Consider the following 18,452-nt stretch of genomic DNA (forward strand, 5'->3'; position numbering starts at 1 on the left):
ACTGAAAGTGGTGTGCAGCTTGAACCGTGATGTGTTTCCTGCTCGCAGCACTGGTGGTGTACCATGCTATTGGCCTTGCCCTCGGGTGCCCTTATGCCGGGAGTAGGAGTAGGGCAGCCTGGCCATTCTGAGCTGAACCATCCTACATGAGATGGCTGGCCAGTGCTCCAAGTGGTCCACGGATTCTTGCGGTGACCTTTTGGCCACTTTGGTGCCAACTTTGACAGTGTAATTTCCCCACAAGGGTTCCTGGTGGGCTCTAGTTGAGCATGCATAGCTGCAATACATACCTATTCTGTCCATACAGTAGTTAGGAGGGTTCTTTGGCAAAACCTAGGCTAACACGATCTTAAGTTTCCTCCTTTTTTATGGTCCTGGACTTGTAAAAAGAATGTGCATGACACAGTCCTGTGTCCTACAGTATAAACTTTGTGTGAGTTTTAGTCTGATAAGGGGTGTATGGCTGAAAGCAAGTCTGGAGGTAACCACTGTTACTACAACTACTTAGGATGTGTAAAGTTAATGGTGTAAATCAGGAGTTAGCATAAACTGATTCCTTAGCAGCATGACAACAATTTACATTAGCTTAGGTTTTGTCACTGTTATACTATGGCCCGTAGATCTCATTTAGCCCCATGGGGGCTTGCGAAGGCTTGAGCAAAGATCATCAGTTACTAGGAGATGGACAAATACCGTGTATTGCCTTATCTGCAGTCACAATGAAGTTGGGTACCGGTGTGTCTTATTTCTGCCACCTCCTTGAAAATTGGAGGGCTGATAACCATTTCATATAATGTCTGCCACTCTAAATATTTCTTATCTTCTTAGTTAAAAATATCAGTAATTGTACAAGTGCTCTGAGCAAGTACTTTTAAAATGGAAATGGAAGTGAATTTGATAGGAATTAGTGCTCACTTCCCAGTTATATCTGTAACGGTACACAGTGTGTATAAAACAGGTTGTGTGTCACAGAAACTAAGTAGGAAATCCTGTATTAAATATTAAATGTAGAAATTACTAAATAACAGTTGTGGGAGATTTAAACCACCATGTTTTTGTTTTTAAGTTTTGATAAAAAGATCACTTAATGTAGGTGCTTCCTACCCTCTGTGGGGGTATATAAAAACCTGATCCCACTTACACAGCATATACTTTGACAAACTTCCCACTGAAATCCAGCGAGAATTTCCCAGGGTAAAAGCTGCAAGATTAGATGTTGAGATATAGTTGTCTGTAACTCCAGTGAAAATGTGTAGCATAAAAATGACCACACTCAAATAGCTGGCTTTATATGTTCAGTATTTAGTGCTGCTTTTAAAAACATCCACAGCAGACCAGCTGTAGTGGAACAAATGGCACTGTTACAATTATTACCTGAAAATTATGGGCACAAATGGAGCTTTCTGGTACCCTGTCAGTTCTGTCATATCTCTGTCATGGATTTACCCAGAGAATTATTAAATATGTCTCATTTTCATTAGTTTTGTATAATTATTTCATTATAGCAATAAGACATAATAGACGTTGCATTTCCTGGAAGATTACAGCATAGTTTGGTTGAAAGAACTTGCTCAGCCTTCAGCTTAATGCCCCAAAAAATCACACTGGCCTTGCAGTAATACTGCAGGGCCTTAGGATATTACTTTCCCTGCTCATTCTGGCATAAACAAATGGCTAATTTATCACTATATTGCTAGCGTAGTTGACTGCGCTGCAGCAGGGGGACCCATACATTTTAATAGGTCAGACAAAAAGAAAAAATCCCTGAAAACCCAGCCATCCCGAAGCTAAAACTCTCGCTTTTCTATCATTCAGGGAGAAAACAATGAACTCAGTGATGACGGTCTCAGAGACACTTACAGGGGTAGAAAACTAGGCCAGGGCTCAGTTAGGACACCATTTTACAGAGATGCTGGGGCTAGATAGGATGTTAACAGTTTGTGTTCAAAAGCTCATGACCTGACACAGCCTGACAAGTTCTGGTAGTCAGGATGTTTATTGTCATTTTTATTAGTAATATAATGCATCTTAATCATGTACCCAAATCAGGCCGTAAATTGTTTGTGTACATCCCTATTCCCACACCTGTAATTTAACAGGTGTGGTTGGGCCCAAAAGGGGAATGCACCGGGTCTCCCACTGACTCTGATACTGCTTGCTTTTTCTCAGTCCCTCTCTCTCCCTTTTCCCCTCCCTCCCTCCCTTTCCTGCTTGTTTGGGAGTTCAGAGTTTTGTCCTGATTTGTTGGGGTTTTTGGCAGGAGGGTGGGAGTTCCATGAAGTGAAGGCAATGATGCATTTTATGCGCCAGCTTTTGATTTTGAAGTATTTAGGGATCTTGTATTCCCTCAACTAAGGGGTATCAAACAAACCTGAGGCAGGAGTTCACTGAGCTCAGCTTCTTTGCAGTGCTCGCTATGGCTGTGTCTACAGCCTAATCTCATGCTGTTTATGCTGTCAGGCTGTCGTCAGCCCTTTAAATGTTTTGTGCTTCGTCATTTGCTTTTATCATCTTGCCATTATTTGAAAACACGGTTTGTTTTTCTAAGGTAGTAGTATGTGGTTTGTGGAGCTGCATTAAACAGTAAAATCTCTGTTCAGATTAGGGGGTTAGTAATTTTGGGATGAGGAGTTATAATACAGGATGAAGCGGCTTCCTGAACCCTGTGTACCTTTAGGGAAATGTGATTGTACAGGAATTTTTAAGCCATAATTTTACATCATCCAGATGTATTCATGATAGGTTTAGCAGAAGGGTATTTTTTCTACTCGATAATTCCCCGGTCTAAGCATATGAAAGATGCAACTTCTCTCATTCCACAAATCACAATTTTTTGAAAAAGTAAAAATGTAGATAAGCTTCTGATACCTGTTTTTACATTTAATGGTACTTTAACCAAAAAATAATCTAATCCATTCCTTGGCAAGATATTCCTCAATATGAGTATCAGGATCCAAAGAGTTAATTCTGTGAACAGCAGTACTAGGAAAGATGATACGGAATGGTATTGTGAAAGTGAATAAATGATGTAACAGAGTGTCCTTGCTTTTCTCTGCTATCATCAATTTTTGGTTCCTCGGAAATTAATAGATTCTTTTCCTACAGTTACCTGTTTTCAGCAGAACTGGAGAAGGTCAAATGTACTTGAGATCTCAGAAGTATTAACGTTAGATTATTCTAAAATATGCGACCATTAGCTAACATATCATAAGCCTCTAACAAAACCCTTAGTCAGATGCATGAAGGAAGATACATCATGCCCAACAACATAAATATCAGCGCGAAGGGCAAAGTTAAGCAGAAGAAGGGTGTGCAGATTTGCAGCTCTGATGCTTGCATTAAAAAGTCTTTTTCTGTCTTTGCATGGTTAGGGAATGAAGTATAATTTGCTGCTGTTGTGGGTCGCTCAGAATGAACAATGAATATCTCCTCAGTACTCGATCTGCAAGTACTTGGGTCGTGGTGTAACTGCTTCAGCACCTCTCTCATGCAGCATTTCTTGTACAGGAGGGAGATGCGTTAGCATAGTACAAGCATACATAATATGCCAAAGATGTTTACTTTCGGTGAACGGGAGTTGTCCTGAACCCTTCCCAACAAACCTGGCCTTCAGTCAGAGGGCATAGAGAGCACTGTGGTACCCTGGGTTTGCACTGAGGGGGCGCCCTGGGGAAGCCTGCGGGAAGCTACGCCAGAGGGAATGGAGCAGTGCCGCTTGCCTTCCAGCCACCATCACGTTCCTGAGATAGTTTGGCCAAGAAAGCATGTACCCTGCTTGCTTCGCCTCTTCTTTTGCATAAGTAAAATCAGGATTATGGGCTGGCATCATCAGCATTAAAAAATAAGTCACCTGCAATGAGGTCTTCACCTGTTTGAAATTTGTAAAAGAATGGCTTGAGACTTGGGAAGGGGCTACAGAATGGTCCTAGAAAAGGTTCCTCTAAAATGCCTGCTCTGCCTGTGACCTCACTAGCGAAGCCTGCTGAGCTAATGACGCTCAGTGGCTCTGACATTGGCAAAATGGAATAGGCAGCTTTCTTTAAATGTTTTTTGTCAACTTTTTTCAAGTGACCCGCTTACGTAATTGGTCTCTGGCTTAAAGTAAAAAACATATATTTATATATGTTTTTAAATATATGTTTATATATGCATATGTTTATATACATATATGTTTATACACACACACACACACACACACACACACACTTGATCCCTGGCTGATGTAAAGGTTTATACTGGCTAGTAGCACTACATTTTGGATAACTGCTTTAATAGTACTGTGGCTTTTAAAATTGAAACAGTCATTCTGAAACTTTAGCATTAGCCGGGCTTGAAAAAATCACAAGGCTTTTTATGTTTTCACTTTGTCATTCTGTTACAATTAAAGGGCAATAACTGTCTGAGGAAGAACACATTAAAGGACAATATAGATTGTGCCCTGAAATACGGTCCAGCTGGGAAGAATAAATCTCTCTGCATGGCCAAATAGATTTACATTAAAATGTTATTTTAGTATTCTGACCAAACAGTTTAAGCGCTGGCTAGTCTGGCTGGCTGGGCATTCTGACACCTCTCTGAGGCAGGTTTCAGTCTGCAGCCCCCTGCCACCTCCCAAACACCTAGCGAGAGCTACCTGGAAGGGAACAGTAGGTTGTCCTTTGTTTGGAAGTTGATTCCCAACTGTATCAGAATTTCGATTCCATTTCTTTTGCAAAAAAGACATTTTCCATGCTTTTTGTTAAAGGCTCAGTGGTTCAGGAATCTATTGTTATTTATTTTTGGGTGGTGGTGGTGTTAATGAAAACCTATGTGATAATAGCCACCCTGATTCCAGTTGTACAAAGATCACATTTTTTTCTTTCCTTTTTCCTCCTCCTTCCTCAGAATATTGGATATATGATTTCTTCTTAGTGTAAAATGATATCTAGAGGTCAGTCTTTGACTTTGCTGAGAGTCTTTTAAGAGATATATCAGCAATACCACTTAGCTCTTGTTGCATTAAATATAAATACAGCTCATACAAATAATATTATTGGAGGAAAAAATCACTGCCTGTGCAGCTTCAGATTTCTAGCAAAGTCTAAGACCTACAGGATTAATGGAGTCATGGTCCTTTGGGGTTTTGTCCCAGACCACACAGGTCTTGTAAGAGAATAAGGCTATTTTAGATTGATGGACTTTGTTCATATTCGGTGCCATTACCTAGGCAATACCGACCGTTAATCTCCTTTAAAGTAGACAGAGATAGTTCAGCAGGAAATCTGTTATTATTTCTCTATTCCCAAGGGAAGGAAATGAAAGATAGGAATGCTCGGTTTGTTAATTGATGGCATCTTGTGAAAAAAATATATTTATCCTCCCCCACACACCCCCCAAGTATTCTGGATAGATATGGAATCAGATGAAAATGAAGAATAATTATTCGGACTGGAAGAAAGAGTTATTCAGGGCAATACGCAGGAATTAAACAGGTTTTAAAATTTCATAGGAAGCTGTTCAATATTTTTAGTCACTATTTATTTTTCCCTTCTTTTTTAGTTCCTCATAAACAATTTATAAAAACTGGAAATACAGTACATTTACAAAGACATACAATATTCTCACTTAGAAGTCTTTATATGTGTCGTATGCATATCAACAATAAGGGAGACTTGAAGTGCTTTGCAAAAAACAACTTAAACCCTGATTTTCTACAAGTTGTATATGTTCTTAGATTTACATATACATCCTTAATAGGACTCCATGCAGAAGCGGGTTGGGTTGAGTGTCTATTTTATGCTTTATATGCAGGGTATGAGTAACTGTTTAAATCAAGGGGGCGTGTATTGGGGAGACATGCCATGCTATGAGGAAAGTATCTGTCTAAACTGAAACTTAGAAGTGCACTAGTATACTGAAACACATTTACCTTTCATTTTGTTCCCAAGTTTGGTGACGAGCATTTATCTCATCAAGTGGGATGATCTGTCTTTACTTTATACAGTTGCTTGTATTATATCTGTTACATATTACAGTATTTTAAGTCCTCAAATAAAAGACCAGGAACTTCATAAGCAATTATAAAGGCTTTAATGAAATTGATTTTTAATACTTGAAATTTTTTGCCTTATTAAAGTCTTTACGTAGCTGGCTTGGAGGGAAATGTACTTCTGTCTGAGAACTGCATTAGCTAAAACACAGGGTTGAAAGGGTTGAAAAACAGGGTTAAGTGTCAGTTTGAACTTTCTTTCCAGACTTCAGTCAATCCAGGAAACTTTGGAGGAAGAATATTTTAGGATTTATTTTTGATAAATCAGACTGTAAAACTAAGCCCTAATGGGCAGTCTTCCAGTTGCTTTTTTTCAGTCCCAAGGAAATCATGCAAATATTTCTGGGAGTAAAAGCAGGATTAGGCTTAAGGTAGTCTTAGCAGTTCTTGGAGAAGAGTCCGTATTAGGCTGATAAGGCTGGTTTTAAAAAGTATGTTTGGATCTTTGTTAGCATGATTTATCTGTTTTCTGTTCAGCAGATGAAGGCAGCAAAAATAACTAAACTGCAGCAGCAGACTAGTGCTTATGTGCTCACTGAGCTGCTGTGAGAGAAACAAGTCTGAATCCAAATCCTGCCAGAGAAGGATTTATTTTTCAAGTATTTCACGTTAGCACATAAATGCATTAGACCACAACAGTGCGGTTGATCGCAGAATCACAGAATAGTTGGGTTTGGACCGCACCTCTGGAGATCATCTAGTCCCGTGCTCATGCCCTTTCTCAAGCAGGCTCAGCTGCAGCCAGTTGCCCGGGACAGTGTCCAGCTGAGTTTTTAATATCTCCAAGGATAGAGACTCCACAGCCTGCCTGGGCAACCCTCGCATTTAAAAAGTTTTTCCCAGGTTTAAACAGCATTCCCTGTATTTCAGTTTGTGCCTGTTGCTTTTGGTCCTGTCGCTGGGCAGCACTGAGAAGAGCCTGGCCCTTCCTTCTTTACTCCCCTCACCAGGTGTTTATACACATGGATAAGATCCCCCTGAGCCTTTTTTTCTCCAGACTGAACAGTCCCAAGTCCTCAGCTTCTCCTATACAGATGCTGCAGTTCCTTCATCATCTCCATGAGCATTTACTGCACTTGCTCCTGCAAGTCCCTGCCTGTCCTGCGTCGGGGAGCCTGTGGCTGCACCCAGCGCTCCAGCTGTGGCCTCACCAGTGCTGAGCAGAGGGGAAGGATCATCCCCCTCTGCCTGCTGGCAACGCTCTGCCAAATGCAGCTGAGGAGGCAGTTGGCTGCCTTTGCTGCAAGGGCACGCTGCTGGCTCACGGTCCACTTCGTGTCCCCCAGGACCCGCAATGCCATTCCTGCAAAGCGCCTTTATAGGTGTTTGGCCCCAGCCTGTGCTGAAACTCTATTCCGCCTGCCATCCAGAGGCTGCCACAGCAGATTTAGTAGCAGAATCAAGACATTAATTAATTAATTCGTGTTGAAAAAAAAACAACCACCACAACCCCCCAAAACTTAATAAAGTTATACTATTTAAACACTAGTGAAATACTAAAAACTGTATAAACACCATTATTAAAAGTATCGGTTCTCTTGTCTAGTCATGACCTTTCAAAATTCCAAACACTGAAGGATTAACATACCTCTCCTATTGGAGTTTCTTAAAATGGATGGAGATGTGTCTATGTGATAATTTCTAAAGAAGTTAAACCCCTTAATTTCTTATGGCGAGTATTTGAACTAGAGGTCCAGTAGCACCTTGGAAATTCAGATTACTTTATTTCGGCAATGTTCCCTCGTTAAGTTTTGCTCCGTGGGTATTTTGAAGTTGAAACGCAAACAAAAGCATACCACAATCAAAACAGCGCTTAACTTCTGATCATTTTGCCAAGTGCACAGTCATCCAATAGTACCATAATTGATCTCGGTACTAAGGTGCCAAACTCTGTGTTGCTGAAGGATAGTTAGATGATGTAAATAGCTTTTTGTGTTTTGCAATAAAGCACACTTTTGTTGTGCTTGATGTAAAAGCAGGAGATGAAGGTATTCTTTTATTGAAGCAAACATGTGGAAAATTGCTCTAGATTGTTATAGTACAGAGCATCTCCCCTGAAAGGAATGAGGTTCATCTATAGGGCAAACTGACTGTGGCACTTTATTGGGGTTACTCCTGGACTCTGTGTGGTCAAAGCAAATAACGTCATGTCCATCTAAACTGTTATAACCATGAGACTGGCACATTTTCTCGTCTATAGTGTTATATTCTAAACTGTCACTAGGCATTAACTCACTCACTGGTGAAGTCCTACCACCTAGAGATGAACTCTGCCTCAAAATGATGTTTTCCACTTCAGTGCTACTCGTATAGCAATTACTGGGTCATTAATATCATTGCATGCAATTAGTGACAGTAGAATGAGCAAGAGGTTTGTTATTTATTTAATACGAACTTTCGCTATAACCCTTTCTTATCCGAGTGCTACAGACAGTAACCAGAGAGATTTTCAAGGCAGATGAACATCCTTTGAAGAGTGGTGTTCAGTTTGTGCGGTACAGAAAATAGGTCCTCATTTAATGGTAAAGCTTCTGCTTTTGTTTCCAGCAAGCCCGCTTGTCATTAGCAACAATCAGTGTAACCTGAATGCTCGCTAATTCTATTAGTTCTGTTCAGCTGAGCTGTTAAGCAAAGCTTGCTGTGGCAGCAGGGAGATGTTTCTCCCCATCCATGAGGCTTTTGCCAGTAGTGTGCCAGGAGAAAGGATAAACTTACGTAAAATACCTGTTTGTGGTTGGTGAAGTTAACTAGCTAGTAATCTGTTTTGGATGCATACTTTCTGATATACGCTGAATACATCATAATTAGTGGGCTTACATCTGCCACAGTTGCTTCAGTGCTCACAAATATATAATTTGTTTATGTAAACTAGAAGCAACCATGTGTGCACTAGATCATTATCTGACAACATTTCTCAGAGTATGTGAAATACAGAACTGAAATACTTTTAGAAATGCTTAACTGTAATGAAAGACTTAAATTGCATTCATAGTGATACAGTGTTGAGATGGGTTTATTTATTTATTTTTTTTATAAACCCTCAATCGTTCCAAGAGAATTTTGAAAAGGGACACTTAACAGCAGTGAAGCAAGTAGGATTTTGTTGTGGGTGGGTGGATGCTGTGACCTTCTGCAATGGTTAATAATTCAGCAAGTAATTTACTCTGTAGTACACTTCATCTGTGGTATTCCTTAACCCAGAGATAAAGTGGTGCTGTTTTTAAAATGATGGGCAGCAGAAACCAGTTGGAGCTCGCAGCTTTTTTGATACTTTCCAACTCTGTCTTGGTCGCTGTCTCTTTTTCCCTTTACGGAAAGACCTTGTTGGTGTAAAGGGCTTTTTTTTTTTACCACCTGTATTCTTCTTGTATGGTGCCATGTCTCCCTGGAATTAATAGAATCATTCTGAATGTAGGAAGCTTTACAAGAACTCTCTCCCTGTTTTGTCCTTAATATTTGGATGGTCCTCCTCAGTCGGATGACATGAGATGCAGGAAGGAGAGTTTACGGAGTTCCAGAGGCGTGCCTGGAATTAAACAGTTGGTATATACCAAGGTATATTACAGCACAGAACTGATTAGTTCTGTCTTGTTTGTGTCCTCCACATTGTGCCCTCCCCAAAAATTGAAACAGTAATAAAATCTGGCCCTTTTTTGACATATGAATACGAGTGGTGACTTTTATGGGGAATTACATGAAGACCCCTATATCATGAGTCCCATCTAAGTACCACAATTCACGCCATTTGCATTTGGACAAGATACGTTTTAGAGCAATGGTTAGAAAAGTGAATCCCAAAGTTTCACCACAGAGCTTTTGCCTTCTTCCAGGCAAGAAAAGGCCTCGTTTTTATTTTACTTCATTTTGTTCTGGTTTTAGCTTGACTGGGGAGGGCATTGCTGCTTACTTACTGAGCAGAATATAATTTATGGATCCTGTTTAGATATAAATCCTGAGACATGTGACATAAGGATTTAAAAAACAAAAAAGATGAGAAATGGAAAAGAAGAAGGGAGAATTCTGTTCCTTTCCTTCAACAGAAGTTTTGCTTCATGTGTGGATAGAGAGAAAAAAGGCTGGCTTGGAGAGTATTTATAAACACTCCATAAGCCTGCGTTTAAGAAAAAAATCTACCTTAATTGAAGAAATGTGTGGAATAAGATTGAGAGAATGAGAGTTTCTGAATGGTCTTTAGGTTGAGAAACTCCTCAAAATTCTGCTGCCACCTTGACTTAGCCAGAAGCACAGATGAAAAACCAGACATGTTAGAAAAACACATAATTATCAGTAAACCGTTTTTAAACATTTTTCATTAGTGTCTCAGTGTCCTATATTGTATTAAACGAGCAAATTCAGCAGGTTTTAATCTTTTTTATTACAGAACCTTTCTTTGTCTCTACAGGATCAGTAGAAAAGTTAGGATGTGATTTTATTGTTCAGGCACAAAAAGTTCAACAGAGGATAGCTGTAGATAGAAACACAGACAACCCATTGACAGTACTCTGTGCAGCTATGCATAATGCATTTAAGTTTTAGCACTTGCAGTCCAGGTTTGGGGCCGCTGATAGTTAAATTCTGGAAGAAAATTTCATTTTTTTAAAAAGTGAAGGTTTCAGTGTCAGTTTCATTTTTTTTTGTCACTACAAGCAAGGCTAAACCATTAGTTGCTAGTAGTTGAAATTAGTATATTCATCTTCTCTCTAAACTTTCTGCAGCTCACCCAACATGGCGTTTGCCAAGCTACCTGTTCTTTGGTGAGTGGCCTGAACAATTTTCTTTGGTTGTATCAGATCTCCATGCAGATCTGGCATTGATACTAAGTGGGAAAAAAAAAAGAATTTAATTTCCTTTAATTAAAAGGCTCTTTCTATTACCTCACATGCCTTGTTCTTCATCCCTGGCTGGTCTAGAAACAACCTCTGTGTTGTGATCTGTGATTTGTGGTTTCGCAGTATGTGATTTCTGGTGTTCTTAAACCCATCCCATAAATTTAGGTAATTTATGGGAAAGAAGAATTATTTATTCAGTGCTTTACTAAGAGAGTCATTAAAAGGACCAAAAGCAGATGAAAGCAGTCAGAGCACAGACACACGATGCCTGGCCAAAATAATGTTCTATTACTTAATAAAATAAAAAATGCTCAAAAGCTTCACATGCGCTTAGTAATCTTGTGAGTGCATATGAGATCAAGTACAGCTTTGCCTGAAGAATAACTTCTTGCTACAGTCGGATCTAAAGCTTTCGTGGATTTTGCTGCTGTTTAGGCTTTTCCATGCCATTTCTAAGCACAGCTGGGGAAAAGTGGAGATGGGTGGGGTTATTTGATTTTATTTAGCTCAGATTTTGAGAAACCCAATTTCTGATGCTGGATTCAAGCAGTATTTAAGAAAAAAATGGTGAAAATCACTACTATTGGACAGTACCCCAATGAAACCTGTAATTCTTATTTTTCTATTAACAGATCCACACCAGCAGTGATTAATTCTTGATGACCTCGTCAATGATTTGTCTTTCATACATTGCCAAATTGCTTCTATCATCCTGCATGCTAAGGGGGCCAAAACCAATTTTGCCCTCACCCATCAGTTGACATCAGTAATTCATTCCGATAGTCTGTGGTTTAAGGTCCATTTAGTTTTCACAGGAAAATTAAGTACAATGATCATATTTTCTCTCTTCAGCTATGTAGTCCATTTCAAATTCAAGCTCTAGAAATAAATGTGTTACAAAGTTGTGTTAGTTCAAAGGATATGACATTTAATTTGCGAGTAGGTAATGTTTTTCATAATCGTTAAACATAAAAGTATGGGTAATAATTGAAGCAGAATTAAGAGGCTAAGATTTTTGTCTGCTGGTGTTTTCTTGTAAGTAATTGTGGTAGCATTTTTTCATCTTGTAATGTGTGTTTTTAGGAGTGAAGGAAGTTGAATTTTTGTGACTGTGCCTTCATTTCTAATCTCTTTGTGAATGAAAAGCTATATACAGGCACAAATCCAGCAGCTTAATTCTCCATCTGATTAGAGCAATGTTACCAACCTGATAGGTTGAAAACAGCCAAGATCCATGCAGTGGCTTAGCCTCCTGGGAGGCAGAGTAATAACAATCAAATGAAGACATATTAAAATGTAATATTACTTCCTCTCCATGGGGACTGTATAAGAATCGTAGCCAGGAACTATGCTTGTCAGCTGACTTTTTTTCACTCACTGGTTCCCTGCCTCTGCATTTGTGACTAATGCATTTCGTACAATAAACAACACTTGTGAAGTTTTAAAAGCAAATAAATGTAAAACATTTTACATTGATTTACATGAGTTCCAGGTTTGGTTTTCTGTTTGGGTTTTATTTTTGGTTTGGTTTTTTTTTTTCTTTTTCTTAATAATTTATATATTTCAAAGAAGGGAAGGCAGACCTGGAATGAAATCCTTTGGTCTGAATAATTTAATTTCCTCTTGTGTAAGGGAGAGGATATGTTAAGGCAGTATTTTATGAAGCTGAAAATGTTCTCGCTTCTCCAGAGTAAGTATGTATCAGCAGACTCTTAACCGTAATTTCATAACAAGTCAGTTTTTTCTGAAAGTTGAAAACCCAATCTTATATTCCTTCTAAAATGGCAGCTGCTGTTGTATTCAAGGAATGCAGACACAGAGTGTCTGTGTGTACAGAGCTCAAACATTACTTTTGACTGGCTGCTGTAAACATTGCCTATAAATTATTACAATTTTGTCAGAAAGTCTTAATAGAGTTTTTAGGGGGATTATATGTGTTTATTTCTGGGTGTGCATAAACTGTCGACTGAATAATTTAATGTGCTTTTGACTGTAATTATTAGTTTTGCAATTGACACTAGTGGAACAGGACAGGTCTCAGAAAATCAGAGGTACCTATCCATCAAAAGGTTTAAAAATATTTTGCTACCTGTTTAGCAACATTGCACTTACTTCTAGTTTCCTCTGTGTTGCTGTATTAATACAAAGTGAAGTGTGGGGTCCTGAGAACATTTAATACTCATGAGAAACTTTATATTAATCATTAATTATGTTTATAAAGGTTAATATTTAAGTAGTATCTAGTCTTCTTAGCACAGGGCCATATATGGTAGTTCTTGTGTGAGCAATTGCCTCTAAAATATATCCATATTTAGACCTAACTATAAAAAAACCCAAATCTCTTCTTTTTTATGTATATGTATATAAAAATTAGCTGGAATGAAGGTCTGAAATTTGATCATATAAACACACCAGAGAGTAGCATTTCCATTTTAGACACAAGAAACTTGTGTTATGTTTCTGTGTTTATACCCAAAACTCCTATCACAGACACTTTCTTTTTTTCTAACTAAGCTTTCAGTGTGAGCAGAGCTCCAGGTACAGGGTCACTTTCCTGCAGAAGCATAAGTGCGGTGGAGGAGCTTACATCATAGTGGGTATAATTTTCATTTGGAGATCAATATAGAACGGCAGCGGCAAGTGTTTGAGGAATATTTTGTACCTGCTCTCTTGTTTGACTTGTGCACGCTAAACTGTCAAGGGGCATTAGCAGTATGAAACTCTGTTTCCTCCCTCTGATGTCCCAGATTGCTTCTTTTCTCCATGCAGCTTTTCAGAGCTTGAAACGATGTGTTTAAAACTACCCACTTTCTCCCTGGTACACGAGGGGTATGTGAGGTTATATTTCGATAGTCTTAATGAATTTTGAAAAATAATTTCCTCCAGTGGCCTTGGGTAATTGTCGGTTTAATTACAGGGAGAAGCTGAGATGGAAACTTTGCTCTGTCACTGAAATGCTCCTCTTTGAAAATTCCCCCTTCCTCGGGATGTAGCAGTCTGTACTGTGAGCTATAACGTAGGCTTTCTGAAAACCCCTTGAAGAACTGTGGAAAAAGTGAATACTTCTGCAAATTCATTCATTTGACATCAAAGCTATGAAAGCATTCTTTTAGCGAGCAAGCGAGGCAGATTGCGCTCGCGTAGGCACACAACCAGACTCATTGTACATCTGGGCCTTCCCGTTTGGAGACTGTATTTGAAGTAATTTTGCATTCTTTTTGCTGTCTTACTTTCTCATTCTGTACTGAGGTCAGACTGCATCCTCTGCATCTCATTGAGGTCTCCTGCTCTGTGGGTTAAATGGATAGGCCTTTAAAGAATAAAAAGGCATTGATGTTAAGAAGCAGCAGCACCCTATTCAATTAAAATCAAGTAGAAGGTGTTTAAAGAGATGTGAGCCCCCATCGCCTCGATTAAAAAACAAACTAAGAATAACAAAAACTGCAAGACAAAGTCAGTGTTTATTAGTTGTGCTTTCAGCTGATGCTCAGCTTTGGTATTTCTATTTACTGCCTTTTTTTTTTTTTTTTTTCCCTTGTCCTTGTGCTGGTACATTGGCAAATAGGTCATAAAAAACACTTTCAGCAAAGACACATTTGATTTATGTCCAGAACTGGTTCTTAGTATTGATTTTTTTTCCCTCTGGAAAAAAACAAAAGAAAACAAAACTATATGTCTCCATTATTTTCTGAGCCTGGCAATTCAGTGGCACATTTCAGATTGGCTTTTATCTTAAATTACTCATTGTGGTCTTCTATATTTTAAAAAGTCTTTGCAAGTTGGAAAAAAAAAGTAGTAGTTGCATGTACAGCCATTGTCATGTTTTTACAGGGGGGAGGGAACAAGAGGAGGAACTGGGAGGGACCACATGTGAGGCGAAGGGAATTTTAGGAAAAGAAAGAACAATTTGGGAAGTTTGTATGGTGGCTGTAATTTGAGTTTGTCACAAAAGAGGCAGGAGTGGAACAAAAACAAGGAACAGATCAAAGGCGAGGAAGCAGGGTTCAGCAGTATGGGGTTTATATCTTTACGGCTAGAGAGAAGATTAGAGGAAGAAAAATACTGCCATGAGGCTAGGAAGACATTGTGAAGGAAAAAGGAAATATACATAGGCCGCATTTGAAAGAAAATCCCCGAGGAGGGCGAAAGAGAAGGAGCGAGAATTAAAAACAAAGATCTGAACAGTGTGAAGCCCTGGTTGAATTGGATCGTGAGCTGAAAGGAGAGGGGCAGAGTCAGGAAAGTGCTGCTTAAGCAGTTCACCACAGCCATGGCAAGCAGCGAGCTCCGTTATCTCCCGTTTTCTATTTGTGTTCTCCAGCTGGTGGCCCGGTGCCGGTGCGCCTGCATGCACCCGCTGGTACGTGTGTTTTGGGGCTTGGATAAACAGCTCTAAGAAATGATGGTGCAAGTTGCTCCCCCAGGACAGCCAGGCTGAGAATACCCCCAGTGTGTTCCCTAAATAGCAAAGCCAGAGTCCACCGTTGGCAGACGTGCCTGCTTTGCCACCGTGGCTGGGACACCGGCACGGACGCCGGCCAGCATCGCCGCTGCACAGCGCAGTGCGAAGTGGCAGCAATGCCCAGGGCTGAGGAGCTGCTGAATAGTTTTCCAGCAGCTGTTGGGGGTTTGCAACCGAGAGCTGGCTCAGCTGGCAGCAGCGGCGCACCCCTAGACCGTGACTCAAAATTTTGGATTCTCCAAGGGAGTTGTGCTTCATGCACAAATCGCATTGCAGCGTCAACTTGCAGCAGGGTTGTGTGGTTCCAGCGAGTGCCTAGATAAGCGAGAACGATATAAACGCAGGGGAAAGCACCCGTTTGCTTGCATGAGCTAAAAGGTTTCCGTAAGAATAGAACACATTCTCCCCCGCCCCCGCGGAGCCTCCTCAGTGCTGAGAAAAATGAGATTGTACTTTAAAATATTAAATGGTTTTCCAATCAGTGCAGCATCTCAGCTTTCACCTGGGTCTTTTGTATGCGTTCACTTCTTCCAGCAGGAGATTTGTAATAGAGGAAGCAGGTGTAACGTGGTGATTATAAAGATATTGTTGGGAGAAAAAAGGGGTGAATTTTCAGTGCTTTGCTCCTCTGAGACTGCCAGGTTCCTTTTCAGCAGACTTGATCACCTTTTAGCAAGGTGCTGTGTTTTCGTCCAAGTCAGTCAGTCAGTTGTGCATAGAAAAAAAAAGTTGCTGGGTAAATCTGAAACCTTGATAACACATTCCTCCATTTGTATATATTGTGCAACTTACCAATGTATTCATTCCTTTGGCTTTCAACATTTCACAACTTTCCATAGGTCAGCCCGAGCAACAAGAATAGGTCCTAGTAGATTGAAAGAATTTCTGCTTTCAGACACTCATGTTCACATCACTTTGCCTGTTGATTTCCTGATTTTTATTTATTTTTATTTTTTTATTTTTCTTTTATTTTTAATCAGCAACATCAAATGGGTCTTTGGAGGGCCTGGATAACCAGGAGGGAGGGGTGTGCCAGACAAAAACCATGAAGATCCTCATGAAAGTTGGACAAGGTAAAGATCATCTGCTGTTTCATGAAATCACTTTGATCAGTCTCAGTGTCCTTTTAGTCTTCAGGCTTCTTTTAGCGGTGTAGAGCAGAGATCCAGCCGAGTCTAGTGTGGTCATTTCTCCCTTATAGTCTGAAAGCAAAGCCTATTTTCTCTTCCTCGGCTACTGACAGATTTCTACAGGAGGAGGGTTACTGTAATAAGATCTCTTCACTGGAGAGATCCCTAGAAGGAAAGGTCACCTGGGAGTAGTGTATTTCAGTCATTTTTATTTTTATTTTAAAAACAAAAGCCACAACTCTGCTGTTCAAAATTATTTAAGGTACATGAAAGGAGGGAAGCTAATATTTCTATAGTTTGCTTGTTATGAATTCTGATTACAGAGAGGTTTTTGTTCATTGTCTCTTTTCACATATAGATAACCAATTGTGCAAGAAGAAAGAATTATTCTTCTAAGTAGAAGTTGGTTTAGTACTCAATCAACTTCCTCAGTTAAAGTGAAATGTCATCTGCAAAGTTTTTCTTGCCAGTTACAGGAATCCCTATATTTTCTGCAGATGGCCTCACAATTTAAACCTCTGAAATAACTAATATAACCATTTTGCTTTTTAAAGGAAATTTACGTACTTTTATATCTCCCAGACCTTTGCATAAAGATTCTTCTGTTCAAAGCCATTCGCGTCTCACGAGGTACCTAGAGCTGACTTCTAAGGCTCTGTACCATCAAGCACCGAAACTGCATGAGTTGGCTTTCTCTCCCCCAGATCCCAATTCGGCGGGCCTGCCCCGGCACACGGATCCCACCAAGCGCCCTGAGCAGGAAGCTGGCACCAACGGGAAGAGTTCCACCACCAGCCCCTTTGTGAAGGACCACTCAGGTAGGTGCGGTGCGGTGGGGTTCATGCCTGGGATGGGGCTCTGGCAGAGTCTCCTCCTTTGTCCCCAGCTGCATTTTCTTTTACCACTGAAGTGCCAGAAGGACAAGTATTTTTGTACTGAGATGAAGCAAAAGCCAGTTCTGATGCTCTGGTGGGTAGTGTCTGGAAGCTGCAAGTTTTGGCAACAGCTGCTCTCTCCCCTCTTCCACTCTGCAGAAGTAGTTAATTACATCTTGTGAGAACATCACTCATTTACAGGAAAGTTTTTGGATAGGACATTCACTGAGCAGCTTTATGATGGTAAATGCTGCCTTACTTTTAGTACTCTGGCAGATGAACAAGTCTTTCTTTCTCTTCCTGTATAATACATTATCAAGTGGTTCTCGACAGCCATTTATAAAGTTTATTTCAAGGCATCTATAATTAATGTCCTGATCTTTTAACTGACCAAATATAAAGTATACACATGAATGGCTGATCTTTCACTGAATTTAAAGGTATAATTTTTTAAATAGTTATCTAAACAAGGTAAACGGGTGGTTCCAAACAAATACCTTCAGGATATATTTCAGGCATTAGGTAAACAAGAAAAAAAATATCTCGTAAGACCCAAGGTGTCTGGAAGAAAATTTGGTGAATTGGGGATGCTGCGAAGAAAAACTTCCTGGCAGTTGATTCTGGGGTTCCCAAAAATGGCCAAGGTTTTCCTTGCTAGCTCTGTCATTAGTTACTGGGCTAATGAATCTTTGACATGGCAGTCACTGGGCAGGTTTCAGCCATTTCCTACAGAGGTTGCAGTAGAAGTTTACAGTTATGTGGATGTAGCATCTGCAGCATTCTTCCACTTGTGAGTGAGCACCGAGAGAGGGTAGCTGGTTCAAATTTTCCAGAGAGAAAGTGCCAAGTGAGCTTTTATTTAATTTTTGTGACAAATAATATGACAGTGTGATGGCACCAAATATTCAGCAGGCTGTTCAGCACATGAGCTTTTCCTGATTACCAAATGCATGGTGGTGTTTTAAGTAAATGTAAGCTCATACAGATATATGCCATAGCCATTTTGCCTATCTCGCATACTGCCTCAAGCTCCTTTGCTTCATGTGCCAGCAAGAGGAGTCCACCTAAAGAGGCACTAAGGACGGTTTAACTTAAATTACTATGCGAAAGATAAAATAGCAGAAGAAC

At 39.9% G+C, this 18,452-nt stretch overlaps 1 protein-coding gene across 1 annotated transcript in view; it reads left to right on the forward strand.

Moving 5' to 3' along the window:
• Positions 1-18,452, forward strand: part of EFNB2 (ephrin B2) — a 46,035-nt gene that overhangs the window by 23,330 nt on the left and 4,253 nt on the right. The window contains exons 3-4 of the mRNA XM_064440610.1: positions 16,300-16,392; positions 17,154-17,267. Coding sequence (XP_064296680.1) covers positions 16,300-16,392; positions 17,154-17,267 — 207 coding nt within the window. The remainder of the gene's footprint in view (positions 1-16,299; positions 16,393-17,153; positions 17,268-18,452) is intronic.

Source organism: Phalacrocorax carbo, chromosome 1 (genome assembly GCF_963921805.1).
Source record: "Phalacrocorax carbo chromosome 1, bPhaCar2.1, whole genome shotgun sequence".
Taxonomy (NCBI): domain Eukaryota; kingdom Metazoa; phylum Chordata; class Aves; order Suliformes; family Phalacrocoracidae; genus Phalacrocorax; species Phalacrocorax carbo.